This window comes from Trichoderma virens (genome assembly GCF_000170995.1).
Source record: "Trichoderma virens Gv29-8 chromosome Unknown TRIVIscaffold_4, whole genome shotgun sequence".
Classification (NCBI taxonomy): domain Eukaryota; kingdom Fungi; phylum Ascomycota; class Sordariomycetes; order Hypocreales; family Hypocreaceae; genus Trichoderma; species Trichoderma virens.
Genome location: NW_014013745.1, coordinates 688,882 through 711,131, shown reverse-complemented (window position 1 = coordinate 711,131; position 22,250 = coordinate 688,882). Strand labels below are relative to the sequence as shown.

General features: G+C 51.3%; 8 protein-coding genes across 8 annotated transcripts; 2 read left to right on the top strand and 6 right to left on the bottom strand.

Annotated features, from left to right (window-relative positions):
* Positions 1–325: 325 nt before the first annotated feature.
* TRIVIDRAFT_219880 (uncharacterized protein) lies at positions 326–1,170 on the top strand (the record flags this gene model as incomplete). The annotated part of the gene is made up of 3 exons (XM_014103157.1): positions 326–672; positions 754–913; positions 1,009–1,170. The coding sequence occupies 3 exons, from the start codon at positions 326–328 to the stop codon at positions 1,168–1,170; spliced, it is 669 nt and encodes a 222-aa protein (XP_013958632.1).
* A 554-nt stretch (positions 1,171–1,724) lies between these two features.
* TRIVIDRAFT_219879 (uncharacterized protein) lies at positions 1,725–4,223 on the bottom strand (the record flags this gene model as incomplete). Its single annotated transcript, XM_014103156.1, has 2 exons — positions 1,725–4,066; positions 4,157–4,223. 2 exons carry the CDS (start codon positions 4,221–4,223, stop codon positions 1,725–1,727), a joined length of 2,409 nt encoding a protein of 802 aa, XP_013958631.1.
* Positions 4,224–6,533: 2,310 nt separating this feature from the next.
* TRIVIDRAFT_84449 (uncharacterized protein) lies at positions 6,534–9,708 on the bottom strand (the record flags this gene model as incomplete). Its single annotated transcript, XM_014103155.1, has 7 exons — positions 6,534–6,809; positions 6,880–7,284; positions 7,352–7,612; positions 7,703–8,865; positions 9,078–9,104; positions 9,221–9,244; positions 9,325–9,708. The coding sequence occupies 7 exons, from the start codon at positions 9,374–9,376 to the stop codon at positions 6,747–6,749; spliced, it is 1,995 nt and encodes a 664-aa protein (XP_013958630.1).
* Positions 9,709–12,550: 2,842 nt separating this feature from the next.
* On the bottom strand, positions 12,551–13,775 carry TRIVIDRAFT_219877 (uncharacterized protein; the record flags this gene model as incomplete). The annotated part of the gene is made up of 2 exons (XM_014103154.1): positions 12,551–13,228; positions 13,278–13,775. The coding sequence occupies 2 exons, from the start codon at positions 13,773–13,775 to the stop codon at positions 12,551–12,553; spliced, it is 1,176 nt and encodes a 391-aa protein (XP_013958629.1).
* Positions 13,776–14,044: 269 nt separating this feature from the next.
* On the bottom strand, positions 14,045–15,390 carry TRIVIDRAFT_178042 (uncharacterized protein; the record flags this gene model as incomplete). Its single annotated transcript, XM_014103153.1, has 3 exons — positions 14,045–14,525; positions 14,589–15,211; positions 15,265–15,390. The coding sequence occupies 3 exons, from the start codon at positions 15,349–15,351 to the stop codon at positions 14,177–14,179; spliced, it is 1,059 nt and encodes a 352-aa protein (XP_013958628.1).
* Positions 15,391–15,749: 359 nt separating this feature from the next.
* TRIVIDRAFT_84445 (uncharacterized protein) lies at positions 15,750–16,713 on the bottom strand (the record flags this gene model as incomplete). Its single annotated transcript, XM_014103152.1, has 3 exons — positions 15,750–16,026; positions 16,082–16,223; positions 16,282–16,713. The coding sequence occupies 3 exons, from the start codon at positions 16,711–16,713 to the stop codon at positions 15,842–15,844; spliced, it is 759 nt and encodes a 252-aa protein (XP_013958627.1).
* Positions 16,714–16,983: 270 nt separating this feature from the next.
* On the top strand, positions 16,984–20,762 carry TRIVIDRAFT_168290 (uncharacterized protein; the record flags this gene model as incomplete). Its single annotated transcript, XM_014103151.1, has 5 exons — positions 16,984–17,211; positions 17,262–17,304; positions 17,357–17,395; positions 17,467–20,100; positions 20,177–20,762. 5 exons carry the CDS (start codon positions 17,112–17,114, stop codon positions 20,496–20,498), a joined length of 3,138 nt encoding a protein of 1,045 aa, XP_013958626.1.
* Positions 20,763–20,786: 24 nt separating this feature from the next.
* Positions 20,787–22,162, bottom strand: TRIVIDRAFT_71772 (uncharacterized protein; the record flags this gene model as incomplete). The annotated part of the gene is made up of 2 exons (XM_014103150.1): positions 20,787–21,734; positions 21,818–22,162. 2 exons carry the CDS (start codon positions 22,118–22,120, stop codon positions 21,291–21,293), a joined length of 747 nt encoding a protein of 248 aa, XP_013958625.1.
* Between the last annotated feature and the right edge of the window lie 88 nt (positions 22,163–22,250).

Below are 22,250 nucleotides of genomic sequence, written 5' to 3'. Positions count from 1 at the left end.
GGATGCTGAATAGGGAACGTGGGGTGCTGAATAGTCATTCCCTTTATGAAGAAAGGCGGGGTTCTGTCGTGAGGCTCGGCGGATCGCCTAAAGACATGGAGCAAATCGCCACTAGGCGCGGCAAACATGATACTGCTAACCTCATTCATCCTCCCCCCAACCTCTTGCGATCAACGACAGTCCACAGCAGGCGTAACAATTGGCATTTCCAAAACGGAGCACTAGAAGAAGGAAAAGAGGCGTCACAAAAGGAGAAGAGCATTCAAAGGGGCAAAGCGCGTATCGGATAACACAAGAAGCAAAACCACCCACAGCCCAACCCAAAATGTCTGGTGCCCAACAGGCAAGTGCCCAACAGGCAAACATCAACCAGCAATACCAGCAGCAGCTGGCGGAGCAGCACCTGATGCAACAGCTGCACCATCACTACCATCAGCAGCAGCAGGCCGAGGAGCTGCCGATGCGGAGGCGCGCGGGGCCCTTGAAGAAGACGTTTCCGTCCATCATCTCGGCAACGATGCGGGACCGGCAGGCGCGCGGGAAGAACGCGTACAAGAAGCATGAGGACGACCTTACGGATGAAGATCCGGACGACGACCCGGATGTGGAGCCGTTGGAGGAGATGGAGGAGGAGATGGAAGAGGAAGATGACGATGATGATGATGACGATGAGTACGTGCTGTCTTTTTGATTTTCTTGTTTTCTTTTTATGGGCTGTGTTTCTTCTTTTGGTGTACTGACTGACTTTGATAGGTATGATGATGATGATTTTGACGATGCGAGCAAAACAACTACTTCCTCCATCTTCAGCTGCAAATCAGAAGCCTTCGAGACGCGCGAGCGCAGAGCCTATGCCATCGCAGTGCTGGATCGCCCCGAACTGCTCATGATGTACGCCAACACCACACACGACGTGCGTATTTCCCAATCCCCAACTCCCCCTCGCTTCATTTTTTCTCTTTACTCATCCCAATGGAAACCATTGCTGATGCTAAATACAATGGACAGAGCCTCGCGAGCCAGAGGCTTCGCTTCACGGCCATGATGTGCGGCTTTGAGGAGGAGTCGGACTGGCGGAATCACACGCATTACAAAAGTACCCTGACGGTGGCGCGGGAGAGGGTCAAGAAGCCGCGCAAGCTTGGTAAGAACTCCAGGAGCGAGGTTTGATGGGCCTTTTGCTTTGTGCTTTTGCTTCTTCTTTTGCTTGTTTTCTTCTTCCTTTCTCTTGGAGGATTATTATGAATGTACGACTTTCTTTCTTTCTTTCTTTTTTCATGACCATGGCTTCGGATCTTATATCACCAGAATGAACTCTTCTACCTTCTTTGGAGAACTAATCAAAATCATTTCATATTTGCAATGTCCTACTACTCAAACTGAGCCACCTGCTATGGACAACAAAACCTCAAACCTCAAACATCTTTGTAACGATGGGTATGTGTGTATCAGCTGTATGTATTCCAAAAAGACAAAACAACCATGTTTCCTTTCTTTCATAAGTCATCATTAAAAAGGATCCCGCGCCACAGAAAACGCCGTCAACAAACAAAAATCTCCAAGCATGTGCGTAGTCTTTTCAAGCCACACCAGAACGAGAGTCTTATCCCAAACGGTTCCGAATCCTATACAAAAACACAAAGCCCTCCATGTTCGATAATAAGACAAACAGACAGCCAATCAAATGAATAAGAAAGACAAGACAACTGGTATACGCAACACTTTTAGGCATACCGTTCTACCCTTGGCCTCCACCCCTGATTCGGCGGCTGTCCGTAATCCGGAGGCTGCTGCTGTTGACCATAGGCCGGCGGCGGCGGATCGTACTGAGGCTGGGCCAGGCCATACTGTTGCCCTGGTGCACGGCTCTGGTTGCCTCCCCACTGCGCCCATGCTGCCGTCGTGGGCGAAGTCTTGGGCACTGCGCGTCTTCGCGCTCGGCGGCAGCAGCTGATGATGCCGCTCACCACTATGATGATGAGCAGGATTCCGACGACGACGGCGATGGGGATGACAATCGCCTTGTGGTCATCGATCCAGTCCCTAATCTCTCGAGACGTCGAGGTGCCTTCGCATGATCCGTTCGAGCAGTGTCCGCCGGCACCGCAGGGAGTTCCGTCGATAAAGTTCTGGCCAAACAAGAGACACTGACGCTGCCCAAAAGCAGTTTGTCCGGAAGTGCAGGAAACAGTGCAGCTGTCTCGGGTATCAGGGCAGGCCGTAGTCGAGCTGTTGTCGGCCTGGGTACCAACGGCGGCCTGGCACTGTCTATCGCGAGATGTACACTGGCCCGAAGCGCACTGGAGCCCATTGCCGCTGCCGCAAGTGTCGCCATCTGCCTTGTGCTGGTCATCAGGGCACCTAGCTGCGTTGCCGGGGCACGTCTCCTGAATGTCGCACTCGCCAGTACTGGGGCGGCATACCGTTGACGAGGATGCAAACTGGCACTGGTCGTTGCAGCAGTCTTCGTTGGACGGGTCGCATACGGCGTTGTTCCTAAACTTGCAAGTTGTGGCGTTGCAGCATGTGTTGTTCTGGCAGCCCTGAGTACCGCCGCAGTCGCATTCTTCGCCTTCTTCGACAATGCCGTTGCCACACTGGCTACCTGTAATGGTTGGTACGTTCTTGTTGTCAGTTAGGCAGCTTGAGAGAGAGGCGGCCTTGAGGCTGGAGCAAATGTTGCCCACACTGCACGGGGAAAACTGGGTGATACCGGTGCCAGTTGAAGGATTCATGATGTACCGGCCCCCAGCATCGCAACTGCTGGTACTGAGCGGACAGCACGATTGTGAGGAGGCGCTAACAGGGCAAGTAGAGCTTGTACAGTCATGGACGGCTCCAAAAGTGTGTCCCGTCTCGTGAGCAAACACCTGCCATTCTGTCGAGGTTCGCACAACGACGTTGGCGCCGGCGACGGTCTCGTTGTTCCCTTGCCCATCCGAACTGGTTCCCGACCCCTGACGGCAAACCTGGCTCCTCCAGGCCAGCCCAACAGCCGAGTCTGTAGGGCACGTAGTCAACAAAGTCCAGTAGGCATTTCCATCGAGAGATCTACCACGCCAGGCAGAAAAGAGATTTAGTCGATCGCTAATGGTAGTGTTGGACTGGCAGTCGACGTTCCAGGGAGTGGCGGCGGAGGGTGCGCCTGGGCAGCCACGGTCGAGGACGGTCAAGTTTCTGAGACCCAGGGAGATCTTGAAGGCATTTTCATAGACTTGGGAGGCTTGGTTAACTATGCCGATGACGTTCCTCCTGAGATCCTCGGAAGAGTTGAAGCCGTTCCAATATGTGCAGTCAGTAGCAATCCCGACCAGCGCAACCTTCTTGGTGGTAGGGCATCCAGCTGTGTCTCCAATGGTCGCAATGAGATCCTGACCGCTACCACCCGACCCTCCATCAATTTGGCGGCCGAACAGACTTCTCGGATCGATTCCTCGGAGCCCACTTGATCGCTTCAGCTCGAGGTCAAACTGGTTGTTAAAATTTAACGAGTCTGAAATGCATTCGGACGGCTTCGAGACGTCGCGCTTCAGCTCTCCACGACTCTGAAAGTCTTGAACATCAGAGTCACGCCAAACTACCATGACTTCATCATGATCTTGTATCTCCTCCCAGTCTACAGGTAGAGGATCATCTTCGTGCTTGAGGTTGCTGTACTTGGAGCCGGTGTGGATGTGGTGGTTATCGCCGTCAATGCGGAAAGAGCCGTCAAATACCGGATGTTTTCCATCGCGGTGCATCGTTATCCTCGCCCATCCACCCAGAGACCAGCCATCTTCACCTGGGCGTTCAACGAAGGCGTCACCTCGAAAGACCTTGTGCTCGGCACGTTCCACCTTTTCTCTCGATTTGACCCTTCCTTCCGAGTCGAGAAACGTGACTTCGAAGTCATCATGGAGGATGTCGTTGTTCGGGTGAAGCGATAGTCGGACTCTCTCTTCTCCCCCGTTAAGCGAAAAGGTCAGGTCGAAGTCGGAATGCGAATGAACTCGACCAGATGGTGTGTGGATCTTGACATTGTCAATGACAGAGACGTAGTTGAGAGGACTTCTCTTCACAGAATGCGCTACAGCCGAGAGCGAAGGAATACAACGTCAGTAAAGGGGAACCAACAAAGTCAAGGGAGTAAAAGGCCAAGGTGGAGGAGCAATAATACCAATCGCGGAGTGGGCTAACAATGCAGTGCTAGCAAAAGTGGCCACAAGAGACCGGAGCGCAACCATAGTTGCGGGGTGAATGTATCTATACGGCCCCCAGTGAAATAAGGCGGCACGTAGTAGTAGAAGCAAGAGGCAAGCTGTATTATCGCAAACAGGCCATCCAAATGACTGGACCGGGCTCTCTCTTAACTTAAGCAAGGCCAAGGCCAAGACCAAGGGCAAAGCCAAGAAGGGATTGCGTCTGTCAGCGTGGCGCAGAACGCTCGGAGATAGAGACGCAGCAAAAGAAAGCACAAAGAAAAAGCCGACGAGACGAAAAGGAAAGCAAAACGAAGCCCCAGGGGTGGGGAAGCGCGCGCCGCGGACGGAGGCCGGGACAATGAAAAGAGGACAATGAGGGCGAGTGTGGATGAAGACGGAGGGAAAAGAGGGACGATGAGAAGCAGCCTCATAAGCGTGGAAAGTATCGATGGTAGGTGGTTGAACTTTAGAGCGTGCACAGCTGGAACAGCTCAGCCAGCGCTGTGGACGGTCGCTGGCAACGGCAGCTTGGCAGCTCGAGGGGCCCACTAAGCCTCCACTGAGCAGCGCTAGACTTGTGCAAATTAGTGGTTGATGACAGCAGGGCACATGCAGATTCGATGCCTCCAGGAGGGGGCTGCTTGGCATGGGGGATTTGCTGGATTTCAAGTCTGTTTCGCAGCGTGGCTATGCAAGACTAGGGCCGGTTATTATTTTGTCTTGTGTCAACTCGGTCGCGATGATGCATCATCAGTGATTACAAGTATTCCATAGTCAATACCCGGTAAATGCTCTTAGTTCAGTCCAAACGTCATTGTTGCTGAGGCTGCGTGTCTTGTTTGTTTTGGCGACTTGTTTACCTTTTCGCCAGGCCTCCAGCCTTTGACGTCCACTGGCTCGACTCTGTTATGCATACTGAGATACCCTGAAACTTCCCTGGGGGACCCCTGCAGCTCCGCTCGTGTCACTCGCCTTTCTGACGACGAATCCCTGCTGACCCAAGAATAGAGTCCGTGTTGCCAGAGCTGGAAACACTGCGGCAATGGAACCCTTAGCGCTTGTTTCGTATTAGACAAGCGTCTACTGCTGTGCAGCACTGTTAATAGCGGACCGAGACATTGGAAACGTGCAAAACTGTTCGATGCGGACGGATTATACTTCTCTGTGACTAAGGTATCTTTAAAGAACCGGGTTCAGTGATATCGACGATCCACACCCTTTAATTACATCATCGTCAACCGAGAAAAAAGAAGATTAAGAATTAAAATAAACTCATCTCGTCTCGACATCGCAACCCACGTCCTGTCACCCCATTTCTCACCCTCATACTCGTATAAAGAATGGGCCAGGCTGAGCCACTCTTAGCCAAGCAAATCGCCCCTTGCGGCTCTTCACCGCCAGAGATATTGATTGCACACGGTATTAAACCACTCTCGCGATACGAGTAGCATTGACAGCAAACAAGATTGATCCTATCTCTGACTGCTGCAAGCCCTCTTTCAACTACCTGTATCTGCAGTATGTTCTCATCACGCTTCACCCGATGAGACTTGCAGCAATCACCCCGATCCAGCCAACAGCATCCCCAGAATACCAGCGCCCTCGGAGTCCCATGACGACGCCCTGTCTTGGCGCTGACCATCGACGGCATCGTTTTCTGCTGCTGCTGCTGCCCATCTTTCGGCTTTTGGCCCAAAACTCCCCTTCCCGCTTCTTTACTCCGATCGCTGTGAGGCCGCCGCCGCCGCCGCCCCCCGGAGCTCTGATTTGCGCCGGATGTATCCAAGTTCTACTCTGCCACTAATCCCGCCCATCACCACTACAGGTATACACACACACAAGCCCTTTTTTTGTTTCGTACTACTTTGCATACACAGACTTGAGCCTGCTAGTGTTGCAGTCTCCGGCATCGTCGGCGTGGGTCTGTCTGGGCTGTGCTGCATTGCCATGTCTTGGCTCGACTCCATCCCAAATCGGTGGCGCGCATCGACATATACATTGACATCGAGCACGAATATCGGATGAAGTGTCAGATGTGCGCCCAACGCTACCCCTTACATCCGCTTGGACACGCGGGCATGTACCTGATCCATACATGCCCCGTACAAGCTGTACTTTTGGATCCGTTTACCAATCTCCTCGGCAGAAACCCCGTCGAACAACTCAACTGCCATGCATGCATCGAACCTTAATTGCAAGCTACTTTAACGTCATAGGTACTAGCCGACAAGTACGCGCGTCCTCTTCTGATTCCTCAGCCTGTGGAACTCGTACAGCCTTCAACTCTCGCCTTGTCAGCATCCTCTAAGCAGAGTTCCATTGCTATCACACAAGATAATCCGCCATCAGTGTAACGTTAAAAAAATTTGGATTCGTCGTCTTAGATATCAAAATGCTATCCCATATCGTATCTTCATCCAAAAAGAGTTCCCCCTCCGAAATTACCCTGGTTTTAAACCTCCGACGGACATTGTCTCTTAACCCAATTGTATCGACTGACAAGCTATATGCGAAGAAAAAAAAAAAAAAAAACCCTGCTGACTCCCAAATTGCTCTTTTTCTTGTTTATTTTCCTCTAGCCTCATGGACAGTCGCGATGATCTTGTCCACAACTGAAGGATCGGACAGCTGAAGAAAGAAGATGATCAGTTACACTGAGTTCTACCCTAGTTAAAGGAGAAGAGGGGGGGAAACCTACCGTTGAAACATCACCAAGCTGATCCTCCTCACCTGCCAGCACCTTTCTCAGAATACGACGCATAATCTTGCCACTTCGAGTCTTAGGGAGATCTCCAATGATGAAGACAGCCTTGGGGGCGGCGAAGGGGCCGATGCTCTTTCGGACTTGTAGGACGAGCTCCTTGCGGAGCGCATCTGTGGCGTCGTTACCATCCTTCAGAGCGACGAAGGCGTTGACAGCCTGGCCAGTCAGCTCATCGGAAACACCAACGACAGCGGCCTCAGCAACGGAGTGGTGCTCAATCAGGGCAGCCTCAATCTCAGCGGTAGAGAGACGGTGACCACTGACGTTGACGACATCATCGACACGTCCTCGGATCCAGTAGAATCCCTCGTGGTCACGAGCGGCACCATCGCCAGTGAACTATTACGTCTCCACGTTAGATATATATTTCCTCTTAGAAAAGTTGAAAAAGATGGGGGTTTCTTACGTAGTAGCCCTTGTAGACGTGCAGGTAGGTGTCCAGGTATCGCTTGTGGCTACCGTAGACGGTACGAGCAATGCTGGGCCATGACTGCTTGAAGGCAAGGACACCCTCAACGTTGTTGCCGTGGAGCTCCTCACCAGAGACGGGGTCAACGATGGCGGGCTCAATACCGAAGAATGGTAGTGAAGCACTGCCGGGCTTCATGGGGGTAATACCGGCGAGAGGTGTGATGACGTTGGAACCGGTCTCGGTTTGCCAGTAGGTCTATAAATCTTGTCAGTTTGTTTTCCTTTTTGAAATATCTCATCTCCCAGACTGGTAGGAATCTAGATGATAGGAGTTGGTGGGACTTACATCGACGACGTGGGCGCTCTCCTTGCCAACAATCTCATAGTACCACTTCCAGACCTCGGCAGCGATGGGCTCACCGACGGAACCGAGAGTTCGCAGGTACTTGAAGTTGCCGCGGACGTGCTCATCACCAGCTCGCTTGAGCAGTCTCAGGGCGGTGGGAGCAACGTAGAACTGAGTAATGTTGTGCTTCTCAATGATATCCCAGTATCTTGAGAAGTTGGGGTAGGCAGGTGTACCCTCGAAGACGACTGTTGAGACACCCAAGAGCAGGGGAGAGTAGACGACATAGGTGTGGCCAGTAATCCAACCGACATCACCACCGCAGAAGTAACGGTCACCGTCGTGGATATCGAAGACGTACTTGCCGGTCAGGGCGGCACCGAGCAGGTAGCCGGCGGTGGTGTGCATGACACCCTTTGGCTTTCCGGTAGAGCCAGAGGTGTAGAGAAGGAAGAGGGGATCTTCGGAGTTCATGGGCTCGGGAGCGATGTAGCTGGGCCACTTCTCCACCTCCTCGTGCCACCACAGATCACGGCCGGGAACCATGTTGATATCGGCGCCGGTGCGGCGGTAGACGAGAACGTTGCTAACGTCGGGGCACTGCTTCAGGGCATCATCGACAATCTTCTTGGTGCCAATGAACTTGCCACCTCGCTTGCCCTCGTCAGAAGTAATGACAAATCTGGACTTGGCATCAATGACACGATCCCGGAGAGCGTCGGCGGAGAAGCCGGCGAAAACAACGGAATGGACGGCACCGATACGGACACAGGCCAGGATGGCAACGACGGCCTCGGGAATCATGGGCATGTAGATGGCGACGGTGTCACCCTTCTTGATGCCGGCCTGCTTCAGGACCCAGGCAACCTTGGAAACCTCGCGAAGAAGTTCGCCGTAGGTGACGTTGCGGCCATCGTCGACCTCGTCGGCCTCGTAGATGATGGCAACGCGGTTGGGGTCCTTGTAAGCATGGCGGTCGACGGCGTTGTAGCAGGCGTTCAGCTGGCCCTCTACGAACCACTTGATATCGCCGTCGGTGAGGCTGCCGGCAGAGACGGTCTCAAAGTCGCGAGTCCAGCTAAGCAGCTCGCGAGCAGTTCGGCCCCAGAACTTGTTGGGCTCGGTGATGGACTCCTTGTAGAGCTTCTGGTACTCCTCAAGGTCTATAGTTTTCACGCGCTGTCAGCAATCATCATCTCTATAGCTTAGATTGCGTGACCGCAACGAGCTGCACCGGCCGACCGGACAGGCGGAAAAAACGCGCCGTTGATTTGACGCAATTCCGGACGTCCGGGTTGCCCCCCGCGGAATGCGCCGAGACCGGTGCAGATACGGGGCAGCTCCTTTGAGGTGTTTAGGAAAACGGTTTACTTACTGGCAATGTGGGGTTTGCTAGGGTGCTCTGTCAAATGGGTGAGAGAGAAAAAGATGTCAGCTGGATCTGGTGCCAAACGCGACTAAAAAGGGTAGGGGGGCTGTCTATCGGAGATTTCGAGGAGCGGCTAGCGGGCAACATACTTGCGAACATCTTCTGAGGAGGCTCTGTTGGGCGCGGGAGGTTAGCATCGGCTCGGAATGGCTAAAAATGAAGATGAAAGCACAGGGCGCAAAGATGTCCTTACGGAAGGTCTCAATCTCGTGGGCCTCCACGACTACTCCCTGGTTGTCGGCCATGGCTGCGGTTGTTGAAGAGTTTGTGATTTGTGTGTGCAAAAAAGATGCAGAAAGGTTTGGAGGGGCAGAGCACAAGGAAGCGCTGTACAAGTGCGGCCGAGTGCGGGGTAGCTTTTCAAGTCCAGAGTACTTGGTGCTACGTTGCGGTGGGTGTATTTGAGATTTTCCCCCAACAAAGCGAGAGGCTGTTGCGATGCGATGCGATGCAAACAGCAGTCGGTTGGTAGAGAGGAGTTGTCCCTGTCCGAGTCGCGAGGGCTCGAGGATGGGGGAGCAACGAGAAGCAAAAAGCAGAGAGAAGCTGGTCCTTGGTGTTTGCCTCGTGGTGACGTAGGGTGAGATTGGTCAAGAGCAAGAGCAACAAGGAGAGGAGAGGAGAGGCCAGGCGGCAGAGGACGGAGGGGGTTTGGATGACTTTATAAGATGGTGGAGGCGATCCTTCTGTGCTGCCCAAGGGAGATATTGGGGATAGCTCTGCTACTCCATTGTCGCTCACTACTTTAGTGTTGTCGACCTACCTTGCTACCCTTACCTCTCTGGTATGGAGCCGCCCATACTAATACCACCACCATTCTCCATCTCGACACGGCGTTGCACCTAGGAACCTGCCATTAATAGTGGATCGCGACAACGGCAATGCTGTGCGAGTAGCTACCTAGCAGGTATTATGTCCAGGTACCTTGCCTAGCTGGTATGTTAGCACTCGTAGCTCGAGTACCTAGTACTAGACAGTATTTGCTTAGTACTTACCTCCTATGGAGTGCTCAGTCTCAAGACGAGGCTGTTGAGGAGACGGGACGAAGACGATGAGGCCAAAGTATCACGGTACAGGTCGGTAACCCATACTAAGCCGCCACTTTCTTTCACCCCGTCTTTTTCCCCAGGCTCGCTCGCTCTCCCCCAAATCCCCCAGAATCCCTAATCCCTAGCGGCTTGTCCTGCCACTCCTATGCGCTTTTGGGAAACCATCGCCACGCACTGCGCTTCTGCAACGGGTCAAGCACCGTTTCTGCTGCGAAGCCTTTGCCCTACAAGCGGCGCATATCCCGATGGACCGGGTGGGGTATCCAGTCCTCCGTTGCCCCGAAGCGCCAGCAACACACAGCATTTCCGCGTCCAGAGACCCACGAGTCATATGAAACCAGTCTGGAAGGGCTCGGTCGTCCTGATGAGTGCGTCTCTCGTCATTTGCCATGTTGCCGGAGCCTGTCGTCCGAAGCGGCCACGAGACATATTCGACTCTTATCCTCGGGTCTGTTGTCCTGGTTTTCCCGCTGCGTTCTCGTGCTCACGCGCTGATGGATATCTGCTCATACCAAGACATTGGTATTCACGCTCATAGGTACATACTCGTACATGTGAATACGTAATTTTCGTGCTGGCCGCTGCCTCCGCAGTAAAGCTGCTAAAGCATAAGAGTTTGCAGCTCCTTGCAGACGCATGCTGTCTATCAGGCAGCGGCCGCCAATGGCCGTGAGCGCTGAAATTGCCTACCCACGATGTGCACATGCTAGCTGCATGCATCCCGGACACGGTGAATAAGCGATGCCCCCATCTAACACCAGAGCTACAGTATGGAGTTTCATTCCGGGCTGCTACAGTGCCATGGGTTCGTTTCTCATCATTTATCATGGAAAATTGTGGTCCGGATCCCGGCTTTTGAAATCCATAATACCAGATCCACTGCGTGCATGTACTAGGTATAGGTAGGTGCTTGGACGTCTTTTTTTCCTCTGCCTGTTACCGAGATATCCGCACCATGACAGGGCATTGGAATGGAAAAGGAGAGGGAAGAAACTAGACTACAGTAAGAAGACGAAGAAGAAGAAATGGGCAAATGGTAAAATAGGCAAAAAGGGGGCCTGGCTGCTGTTGGTGGTTGGTTGGCCTTGCTGCTAATGTACATCCTCCAAATGCGACACTGCTCCAGGCACTTTGCCGTGTCCATGCGCTGCCCCTCTTTTACCCTCCCTTCCATCCATCCATTTTTCTTCAGCCCACTCTAATGTTGCAGCGAACGGTTACCCTACAGAAAACAAAAGCGACGTTAAAAGGATCCCCCAACGTACCCAACCAACCGGGACGGATGATGCGTTATTAAATTGAGATTGGCCCAGCAGCTACCTGGTTACGAGGCCCTGAAACTGCCAGACTCTGCTTACGCCTCCTTCTTCGTGATGGCTGATAAGAGGGCCAAGGCTACATACTTATTAGGCAGTAAGCAGTGATGATATACGAATACGTTGATTCGCTTTGCATCCTGCCGGTTAAATGCCGTACCTGGATGGCCTCAGTGATGGACGGGTATAAGCGGACAACCGTCACTTGGTTGACTCTGCGTCAAGGCTCTGCAGCCCTGTCCGAGGTACCAACCAATGCCTGCATGGATCGGACGCATCTCACAACCATCTCGACGAATGGCATCGGCTTCATGGGGAAACTGTGCTCTAATTAGCACCTCCGTAGCGGCCCGAATGGAGACCTCAGGCGCACTTTAACCTTAGCACTGCGTCAAAAAATCGAATAACATGGCATGTGCCTCCTCCTCGCACAGGCACCGTGCAGTATCAAAGCCATCCATGCCAGGGCAGCATTTCTCATGAAAATCACTCGTTGCGACCTAGCGTTGGTCTTGTCTCGCCCGTGTTTAAGCTACTGCTGCATTGCCGTTTTCGTTGCAAAGGCGTGACAATGTCTTTGTAATAGCTTGAGCAGGTTCTCTCATGTTCCCCTCCCTCTTGAAGGACTGAAACAAAGGGCATCGACTCACATAATAAAGGCATCACTAGAAAAACTGCAACAATGAACCCAATGCATTTGTCCATGTTTCACTAACAAATCCAAGAGCGCTTACTGATCGTTGCTCTACGCGCAAAACAGCAGTGATTCTTTTCCCGCCTTACATTAAGGTATGGAGCGGTTGATGCGCTATAAAATAAGGCGCCATGAATAACCGAGGAAGAAGCATGTTGTGAATCACGAACCAGGCAACAAAACGTTATTTAACTTATTTTTATTATTCAAACCGGGGTATATATATATGGCATTTAGTCACCTATTTCGATAAATTTCGCTCCCTTTCCCTTCCTACCTGAGGTCATGATGCCTCGGATGAACCCGCATCCAACGAATCACCACGCTGTTGATATATAAAGAAACTTTTTTAGCCCTGTTCTAGCTGCTCCAAAAGAACCAACGCTTTCCAGTCCTCTTTGAGTTCTCAGACTCGGTGCTATATTTGTCGATCGTCTCATCAGCGACCAGCACGAGCTCATCTGCGCCAGATGCGCTGTGGCCAACCATGACATAGCCCTCGTCGACCTCGTCGTTGGGTGTCAAAGCGTCTTCAAAGAGCTCGATAAAGCCCTCAAAATCAAATTCGGTATATTCTCTTTCTGCCCTCTCTTCCCTTTTGTTGATAGCCTCAATGGTGAAGGCATTTTCATAGTACTTGAAAAGGTTGACAAAGCCCACGAAATCGAATTCGGGATATGGTTTGGGCTCCATAAAGAGCTCTTTGAAGCCCACAAAATCGAATTCGGGCTGTGGTTTGGGCTCACGAAAGAGTTCTCTGAAGCCCACAAAATCGAACTCGGGGTAAGATTTGGGTTCACGAAAGAGTTCTCTGAAGCCCACGAAATCGAATTCGGGGTGTGATTTTGGCTCTATCCATAGCTTTGTAATATTCGTGTAATCTATTTCGAATACTTTGTTCCGTTCTTTCGTCTTCCTCCTCTCTTCCCTTTTGGCAATGTCATTTTGAGAATAAATACATATGGTGGCGGATACATAGAGAATCAACCTCCTAGTGGCCTTCCCGATAGCTTCGTCAACCTTCACCGCTACTAATGGCTTTGTTATCAGAAATGGCAGCGCATTCGTCTGCCGTCTAATTACTCACCTCGGCGGAAGTCTCATCAATGAAGTCTTCGTCATATTCATCGACGTCTTCATCATCATATTCGCCCTTGTCCAACAAGTGCTTGTTGACATATTCCTTGAAACGCTTTCTAATGGTATGGTCGTCATGAATACCATGTATAGCCTCACTAAACTTGGCGTTGAAACGGCTTATACGCCCTTCATCGACTTTGGCGGTGACAGTCTCGTCAATCTTCTCGTCAATGACTTTGTTGTCTCCGTAGACCCGACGGACAACGTGCTCGTAAACAAACTTGCGGCTCGCCTCCATAGCGGCCTCGGATTTATATCTGCCAGGCATGTTCTCGCCGACGAAGACAATGGTTGTGACAATCTTTTCAAGGATTCCGCAGCCATGTGTATCGCCATCGCTGGTACCGCTTTCGAGTTTGGTATCAACTCTCACGATGCGTTTTCTATCAAGAGGACCAGCCTCTTCGTTTGCTGGGGCAACAATGTCCTCCTGCTTTGAGGCCATTGCTGCTGTCGCGAGAATTGATTGTCTTTAAGTGTTCTGTTCGACTCAATTGAGTTAGTATAACTCGTGCGAAAGGTGTGGCAGATGCGTGTTTCTAAGGGGTCCTTACAGTAAATTTTGTAAAATGTAGTCAGTTCCTTATTGAATGTTGTGGAACGATGTCTTGAATCGTGTATTGTTTTCCGACGGCACGAGAGGATATATATATTCCCAGGTGGTAGCTTCTTTGTTTGTATCAACATTCACAGACGCGGATGGAATGCCATGGTAGCTTTGACCGGGGAACATCCCGAGCCAACGAATAACACATTGGTAAAATTAAAGGGCCCTAAGAACAAAGCTTCCTTTCGATTATTTTTTGGAATACTCCAGACGCCGTCATGACCAATCAGTGCAACTGCCTACATGTCCATGCTCATGAGGTACATTTCCAAAATGCGCATAAATTTCGCCACAAACGCTTCCAGGTGAAAGATAACCTTGGTGCCAGTCTTGATTCGGTGCTCGTAAAAGGCGGACCACTTTATAACCTCCCCCTTTAGCCCATCGTCAATGAGACCCAATAGCTTGAAGGTAAGGGTCTTGAGAATTGTTGTTGGTGGGATGCAATGTGTTAGGAGATCATACAGTTTGGCGCGCACTTGCAAGATCCTCGCTGGCGTGTGTTCTTCTATGATCTCCTTGGCGATCTGTCCGACGAGCGCTTCCCAATCTGCTGGTGGAATCGGTGTGCTGTCTGTTACTTTCTCGCTGTGGCGCAAATTATAATTAGCAACTGGCGGCAGAACTGCCGACTGATTTGATTTCACTTACTTCTGAGCGTGAACCGCTTCATACATCAGTAGCGCGCGGCGAAGATTTCTTCCACTCTCCTCGGCTATGCGCTGATGGAGTCCTTTGACAACTTCCCAATTCTCTTTCTTTGCCGATTGCGCCAGGACGTCGCAGATTTCCGCATGTGTTGGGGCGGCAACTCTGACAAGCAAAGTTCTTGAACGAATAGGCGCGATGATGTTGGCTGTTGAGTTGGCCAACAGAATTAGACGCAGGTTTGGAGAGTATTTTTCCATGGTGCGACGAAGGGCAGCCTGGGCGTCTCTGGTGAGGTGGTCTGCTTCATTGATGACGACGACTTTGAATCGCTGCTTCGCTGACTGGTCCACCTGCTGCGTCTGTGCCACCTCTTTCAAAAGATCCTGCACGACAACTCGATCATATTGCCCTACGTCGGATGGTGTGATTTCCAAGTGGTAGTTTGAGGCGACAATGTTGAACTCGAGCTTTCGGTTGCTAGACGTCTGGAACACTCGTGCGTCGATCTTGATCTTCTCCACGCCGGGGCCGTACAGTTCCTTCAGCGTTGCCACTATTCTTGTCTTCTTTCCGGCTCCTGAAGGGCCGTAGACTAGGAGATGGGGGAAGTCACCGCTTTGCGCCTGTGACGGGGGGTTAGCTGTTGCAGCCGTGAATGGAAAGAGTCGCATCGTACGAGAGATTGGAGTCTCTCAGAAAGCTCATGGTGATATGACAGAGCCTCGAGGGACCGCGGGCGATGCTTGTCGACGATGAGAGCCATTGCGTTGGCTGTTGAGATTGGGGTGCTTATTGAATTGAAAGCTCTCCAGCTAAGAATTTGAGGGTCGGAAGACGCGTCGTCGCGTAAAGTGCTGTGCGATGAACTCAGAGTGGGGAAGTTTAGGTGCCTGTTTCTGTTCACTGCAGCCACTGGACGAAGTTGGGTTTGCGGCTGTAAGCTACTGACTTGGCTGTGCGACTCTACTAAGATGCATTGGAACTCATTTGTGTTACGAAGCCACCATCGTCTTTATATCTATTTTCTTTATTATCCCTCTCAATTTTTATCTTGTCTCTTTCGGGAATTATTTCTTTTTCTGTTAAAATAATTCCTGCTAAAAATTAATCGCAGTTACATACAATGCCGAGACGGTCCTTGCTTGAGACCTATGCTTGCATGTTCGTTATTTCTTTCTATTTTTCTTTCTTCGTCAGGAGGCTTTTATTTTATATACAAATATTCTTATGGTACACAGCATTTAACTTGATGCTTATGATGACCCAGACGGCGCAGATGTGTTTCCAGCTTCAGCGGTAGTTGTAGAAGTTGATACCTCAACAAGCTCTGAAGGGGCAATCTGCCTTCTTGGTCTCTTCAGATCCTCCAGTGTGACACCGTCCAGCTTTGTAATTCCAACGACGGGAGCATCCCCCTTCTTCACAAATTCCCACTGGCCTGTAGTTCAGTTAGCGATGGTCTGAAAGGGGAAATGGTAGGGATTATGTTTTACCTGGCAGCTTATTGCCAGCCAACCGGAACGCGTCTCGGACGATCTGCTCGTGAATTCGGCCCTTGATCTCAAACAAGACTTGGCTGACTGCCATTCTGGTAGCCCAGTGGTCGAAGGAACCCTTTCCTTTACCCATTCGCATCTATTTCAACATTTAGCTTGCCATTGCCCGCTCAAACAGTCCGAAAATAAGTCCGCACCTCGTTACCGCTGACGTAGACACCGACATTGCAGCACTTCCTCTTGTAAAGTCGATATTTTTCTCCTCGAAGCCGCACTTTAATCGTATCCTCGGCCATCTTTAGCGACTTGGCGCTGATTCTTCGGTGGTGGTCAACCATTCGCAGTCCGTAGTCGCCCCAAATCACGGTTGTGCCCTTCGTAGACCCTCCCGTCGCTACTCGCGGCCGTCCCTTTGCCATCTTCTTCTTTCGGTTCAAGCTAGGCTCGAGCCATGTGCCCATCATGGCCGGGCTTGTGGAAAAGGCTCTGCCATTCTGGAGCAGCTGAGCGGCGCTTAGGACCTTGGACTGGGGCTGAATCGGGGCCCTCAGCTGTCGCAAAGGGGTGCATGCGGAAATCTTCAGCCCCTGGAAGGCGTTCAGCAATGCGGAAGCGCCATTGGACCTCATGGCGTCGGTTTGGCCGCTTGTCGGGGCTTGTCTCGAGATATCGCACGACTGCTCTGATATCTTGAAAAGAATCCCACCATGGCATGGGTCCGTCCCAAGGTGGGGCCTGAGATCTCAGGCCCAAAGCGGCTGCTTACCTCATCTCACAGCGATCAGGCAATTAAGCCCAGGTCACGCACCTCGCGTCAGCTTCGCGTTGCGCTGCAAGTGGGATCTTAGTGCACGTCACTGAACAATTTCTAGGCTGCATCTTCACTCTCACGCCGGACCCGCGATTGGTCAGGCAACAGCACCGGATTGCGGTTGGAGACGGCCCTGGGAAGGCTATATCTTGTCGTGTCACCTCCGTTAATTCTATTGCCTCCCAGCTATTCATCTGAGCTGAAAAGAGGGACACAATGCCTGATATTCGATCATTCTTCGCGCCAAAGGGTGGTGCCCACCCCAAGCCCGTGGCCGCCAAACCAGAGCCTCCGGCAGCCAAAAGCAAGCGAGGAAGTGAGTATTTCTAATCTACAGGTCACCAATTGATGCTGATTAGTGTATAGAGGGTCGCAAAGTTGTTGAAGATAGCGATGATGAAGCTGTAGAGTACTGTCGCCCCGATTCCTGGTTCACGCTCCGCCTCTAACCGAACTTACAGAGAAAAGAAACCTGCACCAAAACCGGCGGCGAAGAAAAAGTACGCACTGCGACACTCTCTATTCTTTGTTTACTTTGTTATTATAATTTATCCTTCTAACTCCAAAATAGGGAGACGGAGCCTAAAGGTGTAGCAATATCCGCCGACGACTACTTTGCTTCTTCGAAAGATTCTAAAGCGGTCAAGGCATCTCAGTCGCCCAAGAAGAATAACAGCAAAGCCATTATCGAGACTGAAGTACCCGTCAGATTAAGCCCACGGAAGAAAACCGTCGCAAAATCGGCTGCTCCAGAGGATGAGGAGGTAGCTCCTCGATCGAAAAGGGCCAGAACCTCGTATACGGCCCTTCCTGTCGACGATGATAACGACGTATATATGGATGACGGAGATGAGGATGGAGATGACATCTTTGCTGCTGACGCTAAGGGCCGTAATAAGCGCAAAAACGACGATTATGAAGAGGAAGAATCAGAAGAAGAAGTACTCCCACAATCCAAACGACTTGCTACACGAGGGCGACCTGCTTCTGGCAAGAACACTGAAGAGAAGCCAGCACCCAAGGCTGCATCAGCCAGCAAGAAGCGAAAGTCACCAGAGCAGGAATCAGATGACGAAGAAGAAGAGCTGCCGAGGAAGAAGCCTGCAGCTGCGAGCAAACCACGCGCACCAAGGGTCAAGAAAGCAGACGAACCCGAAGACGAGGAAATCCAGAACATTCTCGATAGCGTAGCTACTGTTAGAGCGCCAACGCCGCCGCCCAAAGATCCCAATGCGAAATTCGACTGGAGAAAAGCCGCCTCAGGGGGTGGCAATGCTGCAGCTGCACCGTCCCTTCCAGCCGGCGAACTTCCAGAAGGCGAAGAAGAGTGCCTCAGCGGATTGACTTTCGTCTTCACTGGCGTGTTGCAAACCATTGGCCGCGATGAAGCTCAGGCACTAGTCAAGCGATATGGTGGCAAAGTTACTGGCCAGCCCAGTAGCAAAACAAGCTTCGTCGTGCTTGGAGGAGATGCTGGGCCCTCCAAGCTAGCCAAGATCAAGGCAAACGGCATCAAGACAATTGATGAGAATGGCCTCTTTGACCTGATTCGCAAGCTTCCAGCGTTTGGAGGGACCGGCAAGGGTGCTCAGAAGGCGCAAGAAAAGAAGAAGGCAGAAGAGGAAAAGGTGAAGAAGCAGGTTGCTGAGATGGAGGCAGAAGAAAAGGCAAAGAAGCTGGAAGCCGAGAAAGCAGCGAAGAAATTGGCTGCATCCCGAGGGCCAACAAGCAGTGCACCCGCTGAGCCTGCAAGGGCACCAGATGTGCTTCTTACGTCTAAATACGCGCCGACGCAACTGAACCACATATGCGGCAACAAGGCACAGGTTGAAAAGATCCAAAATTGGCTTCGAAACTGGCCAAAGTCTAAGAAGTACAACTTTCAGCGGCGTGGCGCCGATGGTATGGGAGGGGAGCGCGCCATCATCATCTCTGGCCCTCCTGGTATTGGAAAGACTACAGCAGCACACCTGGCGGCCAAGCTCGAAGGCTACGATGTATTGGAGAGCAATGCTAGTGACACACGTAGCAAGAAGCTGGTGGAAGCTGGTGTAAGCGACGTTATGAACAACACGTCCCTGCTGGGATTTTTTGCCGGAGACGGAAAATCTGTGGATGCCACCAAGAAGAAGATTGTGCTCATCATGGACGAAGTTGATGGCATGTCGGCTGGTGATCGCGGAGGAGTTGGCGCCCTGGCTAAGTTCTGCAGGAAAACGGAGGTGCCGTTGATCCTGATCTGCAACGAGCGAAAACTGCCAAAGATGAAGCCTTTCGACCACGCTGCGTTTGATATAAGATTCAACCGTCCGACGGTCGACCAAGTCCGCTCCCGAATCATGACAATTTGCCATCGAGAAGGCCTGAAACTGCCCCCTCCAGTTGTTGATGCTCTCATTGAGGGAAGTAACAAAGATATTCGCCAGATTATCAACATGATTTCCACAGCAAAGCTTGACCAGTCTTCCATGAGCTTTGACCAAACCAAGGCCATGTCAAAAGCATGGGAAAAACATGTTGTCTTGAAGCCTTGGGACATCTGCCAGAAGATGCTTGGCGGTGGACTGTTTGCACCAGCAAGCAAAGCGACGCTCAATGACAAAATTGAGCTTTATTTCAATGACCACGAGTTCAGTTTCCTCATGATCCAGGAGAATTACCTTCGCACCAAGCCCATGGCCATGAGCGGCTCAGGATACAGTGGCCGAGAAGCTACTTTGAAGGCGCTTGAGCTCTTTGATCAAGCAGCAGAAAGCATTAGCGACGGCGACCTGGTGGATCGCATGATTCACGGACCACAGCAACACTGGAGTCTGATGCCTACACACGCCGTTTTCAGTACTGTGCGCCCTGCCAGCTTCATTGCTGGCCAGCTAATGGGATCTAACTTTACCTCTTGGCTTGGAAATAACAGTAAAGCTGGAAAACTGGGCCGATATATTCGAGAAATTCACTCTCACATGCGGCTCAAGTCATCAGGAGACCACAACGAAGTTCGACAAGAGTATTTGCCCCTCCTGTGGTCCCAAACAGTTGATCGACTACAGAAGGAAGGGAATGAAGCTGTGGGAGAAGTAATCGACCTGATGGACAGCTACTATCTCACTCGCGATGACTTTGATGCAATTCAAGAGCTAGGGCTTGGTCCCATGAGTGACGAGAATGTCAACATCGAAACCAAGACAAAGGCTGCTTTCACTCGAATGTAAGTAATTTGCATCACACTTGTTTCTCCCTTTTCTATACTGGTTTTCTTCTTCAATGATGCTAACTGAATATAGATACAATGGCATGAACCACCCGTTGCCATTCATCAAGGCCACCAATGTTTTAGCACCGAAGGCGGTGACTAAAGAAGCACCAGACCTTGAAGAAGCTATCGAGGAGGAGGATGACGCCGAGCTGCTGGAGGCGCCAGATGTTGACGAGGACGACGAAATCGACCTCAAGAAGGATAAATATATCAAACAACCCAAGGCCAAGAAGCCAGCAAAAAAGGCGGCGAAAGTCGACACTGGAGATGATGACGACACTGCAGACTCCAAGCCAAAAGGTCGTTCCAAGGCCAAGGCATCCGCAGCAAAAGGAAAAGCAAAGAAATAACTGCTGCACATCACCTTTCAATGTATGACTTATTATGACGAACAGGATTGGAGCTACCTACCTTGGAGGCTACTGTATAATGTTGACTGGTGGTTGTCAAATGTAAAAAGAGAGAAAACAAGAATTGGACGCGGTACAGCTTGCTTTTATGTCATTGCAGCATTGAATTTATGACTATTAATGTTAGAGATGGATGGCTGGTGGATTTCTTCATGGCGGAGTGGCAGTGCTAGATAAAATCATGGCAAATCATTTCACAAACAGTATTCATAAGAGTGTCAGGCTGATGAAGTGTGTATCGTTCCGCTTGAAGCGGTTGATTAAAGGGCGGCTCATCTGATCGCCGCTCAGAGGACGCAAAGTCGTATGTACATGTATGGATATCCGCTCATACCAAAGATTTTCTCTTCTCTCTCTTCTTTTTTCTCTCTTTCCATCTTCACATTCATGTGTCCAACTTTAAGTGCGTTACCCTTTTCGCCTTTTTTTCACCGCCCTTGCTCAGGTTTCCCGAACCACTATGCAAATATAATAAATGATGTTTTTCTTTTCAAAGCCGTCATCGTGAGAGGAGCATTATACACTTTTTGACCTAACGCCAAGCCAACGCAAAATCCGGTAGTAGTACATGTAAGAGGTGTTGTATGACTGTTTTGAATCATGACATCCACGCTTCTTTAGGTATAGTTTTCTTTCTTCATTCGATTCTCATCTTCTTTCTTTGCGTTATAGAAAGGGGAGTTAAGAAAGGAATGAGCAAGCGAATGAGTTGAGATTTTTTTTGTAATTTCTTTAGGCGTTCTTGACGACGCCGACCTTGGCGGCACGCAGGACACGACCATTGAGCTTGAAGCCCTTCTGCTGGACAAAGAAGACAGTGTTGTCCTCCTTGTCCGGCTGGGGAGCCATGAAAGTAGCCTCGTGCTCGTTGGGGTTGAACTTGATGCCATCTGGCTCCAGGCGCTCCAGGCCGTGCTTGGCAAGCGTCTGGATGAGGATGCCCTCGGTCATCTTGAGGCCCTCGTAGAGGTTAGCGAGCTCCTGGAGGTCCTCGCTCTTCTCCTCGGCCTTGAGCTTTTCCGCAGGGACGGTGGAGAGGGCGCGGTCAAGGTTGTCGACGCTGTCGACGAGGTCCTTGGCGAACTTTTGGATGGCAAAGTCGCGGGCGGACTTGACCTCACGTGCGGTGCGGTCCTGGAGGTTGCGGAAATCGGCGACGGTGCGGAGGCATTTATCCTGGGAGGGGAGTTAGCGACAATACATCAAAGCAAGTTTTGGGTCTTTGTTGGCCAAGCAGAGGAGAGAGAGATAATACAAACCTTCCAGTCACGGGCCTCCTTGTCCTTGGCCTCAAGGTCCTTCTTCAGCTGAGCAACCTCGTCGGTCTCGCCATTCTTCTTCTCCCCATCCTTGGCGTCGGCCTTCTCCTCAGCAGCCGGAGCCTCCTTGGTCTCTGAAGCCTCCTTAGCCTCGCTGTACCACCGGCTAGCGATAGGCTGGAATGATCTTATTGAGATGGCGGGGGCAGCAGTCTGGATTTGAGGCCGCAGAATTGCGCGGCTGGCGGCGATGGGTGTTGAGCGCAGAGCTCTGGAAGAAGTGGCGAGGGCTTGTCGAAGCATGATGAATGTATTGCGGGGAAGAGTGAGGCTGGTGAAAATGCGTGAATATGGCCAATTGGGCGGCGCTGATGGTGAAGAAGCTCGGTTATATGTGCTATTACATAGACTGGATTTGTATGAGGGGAGGCCA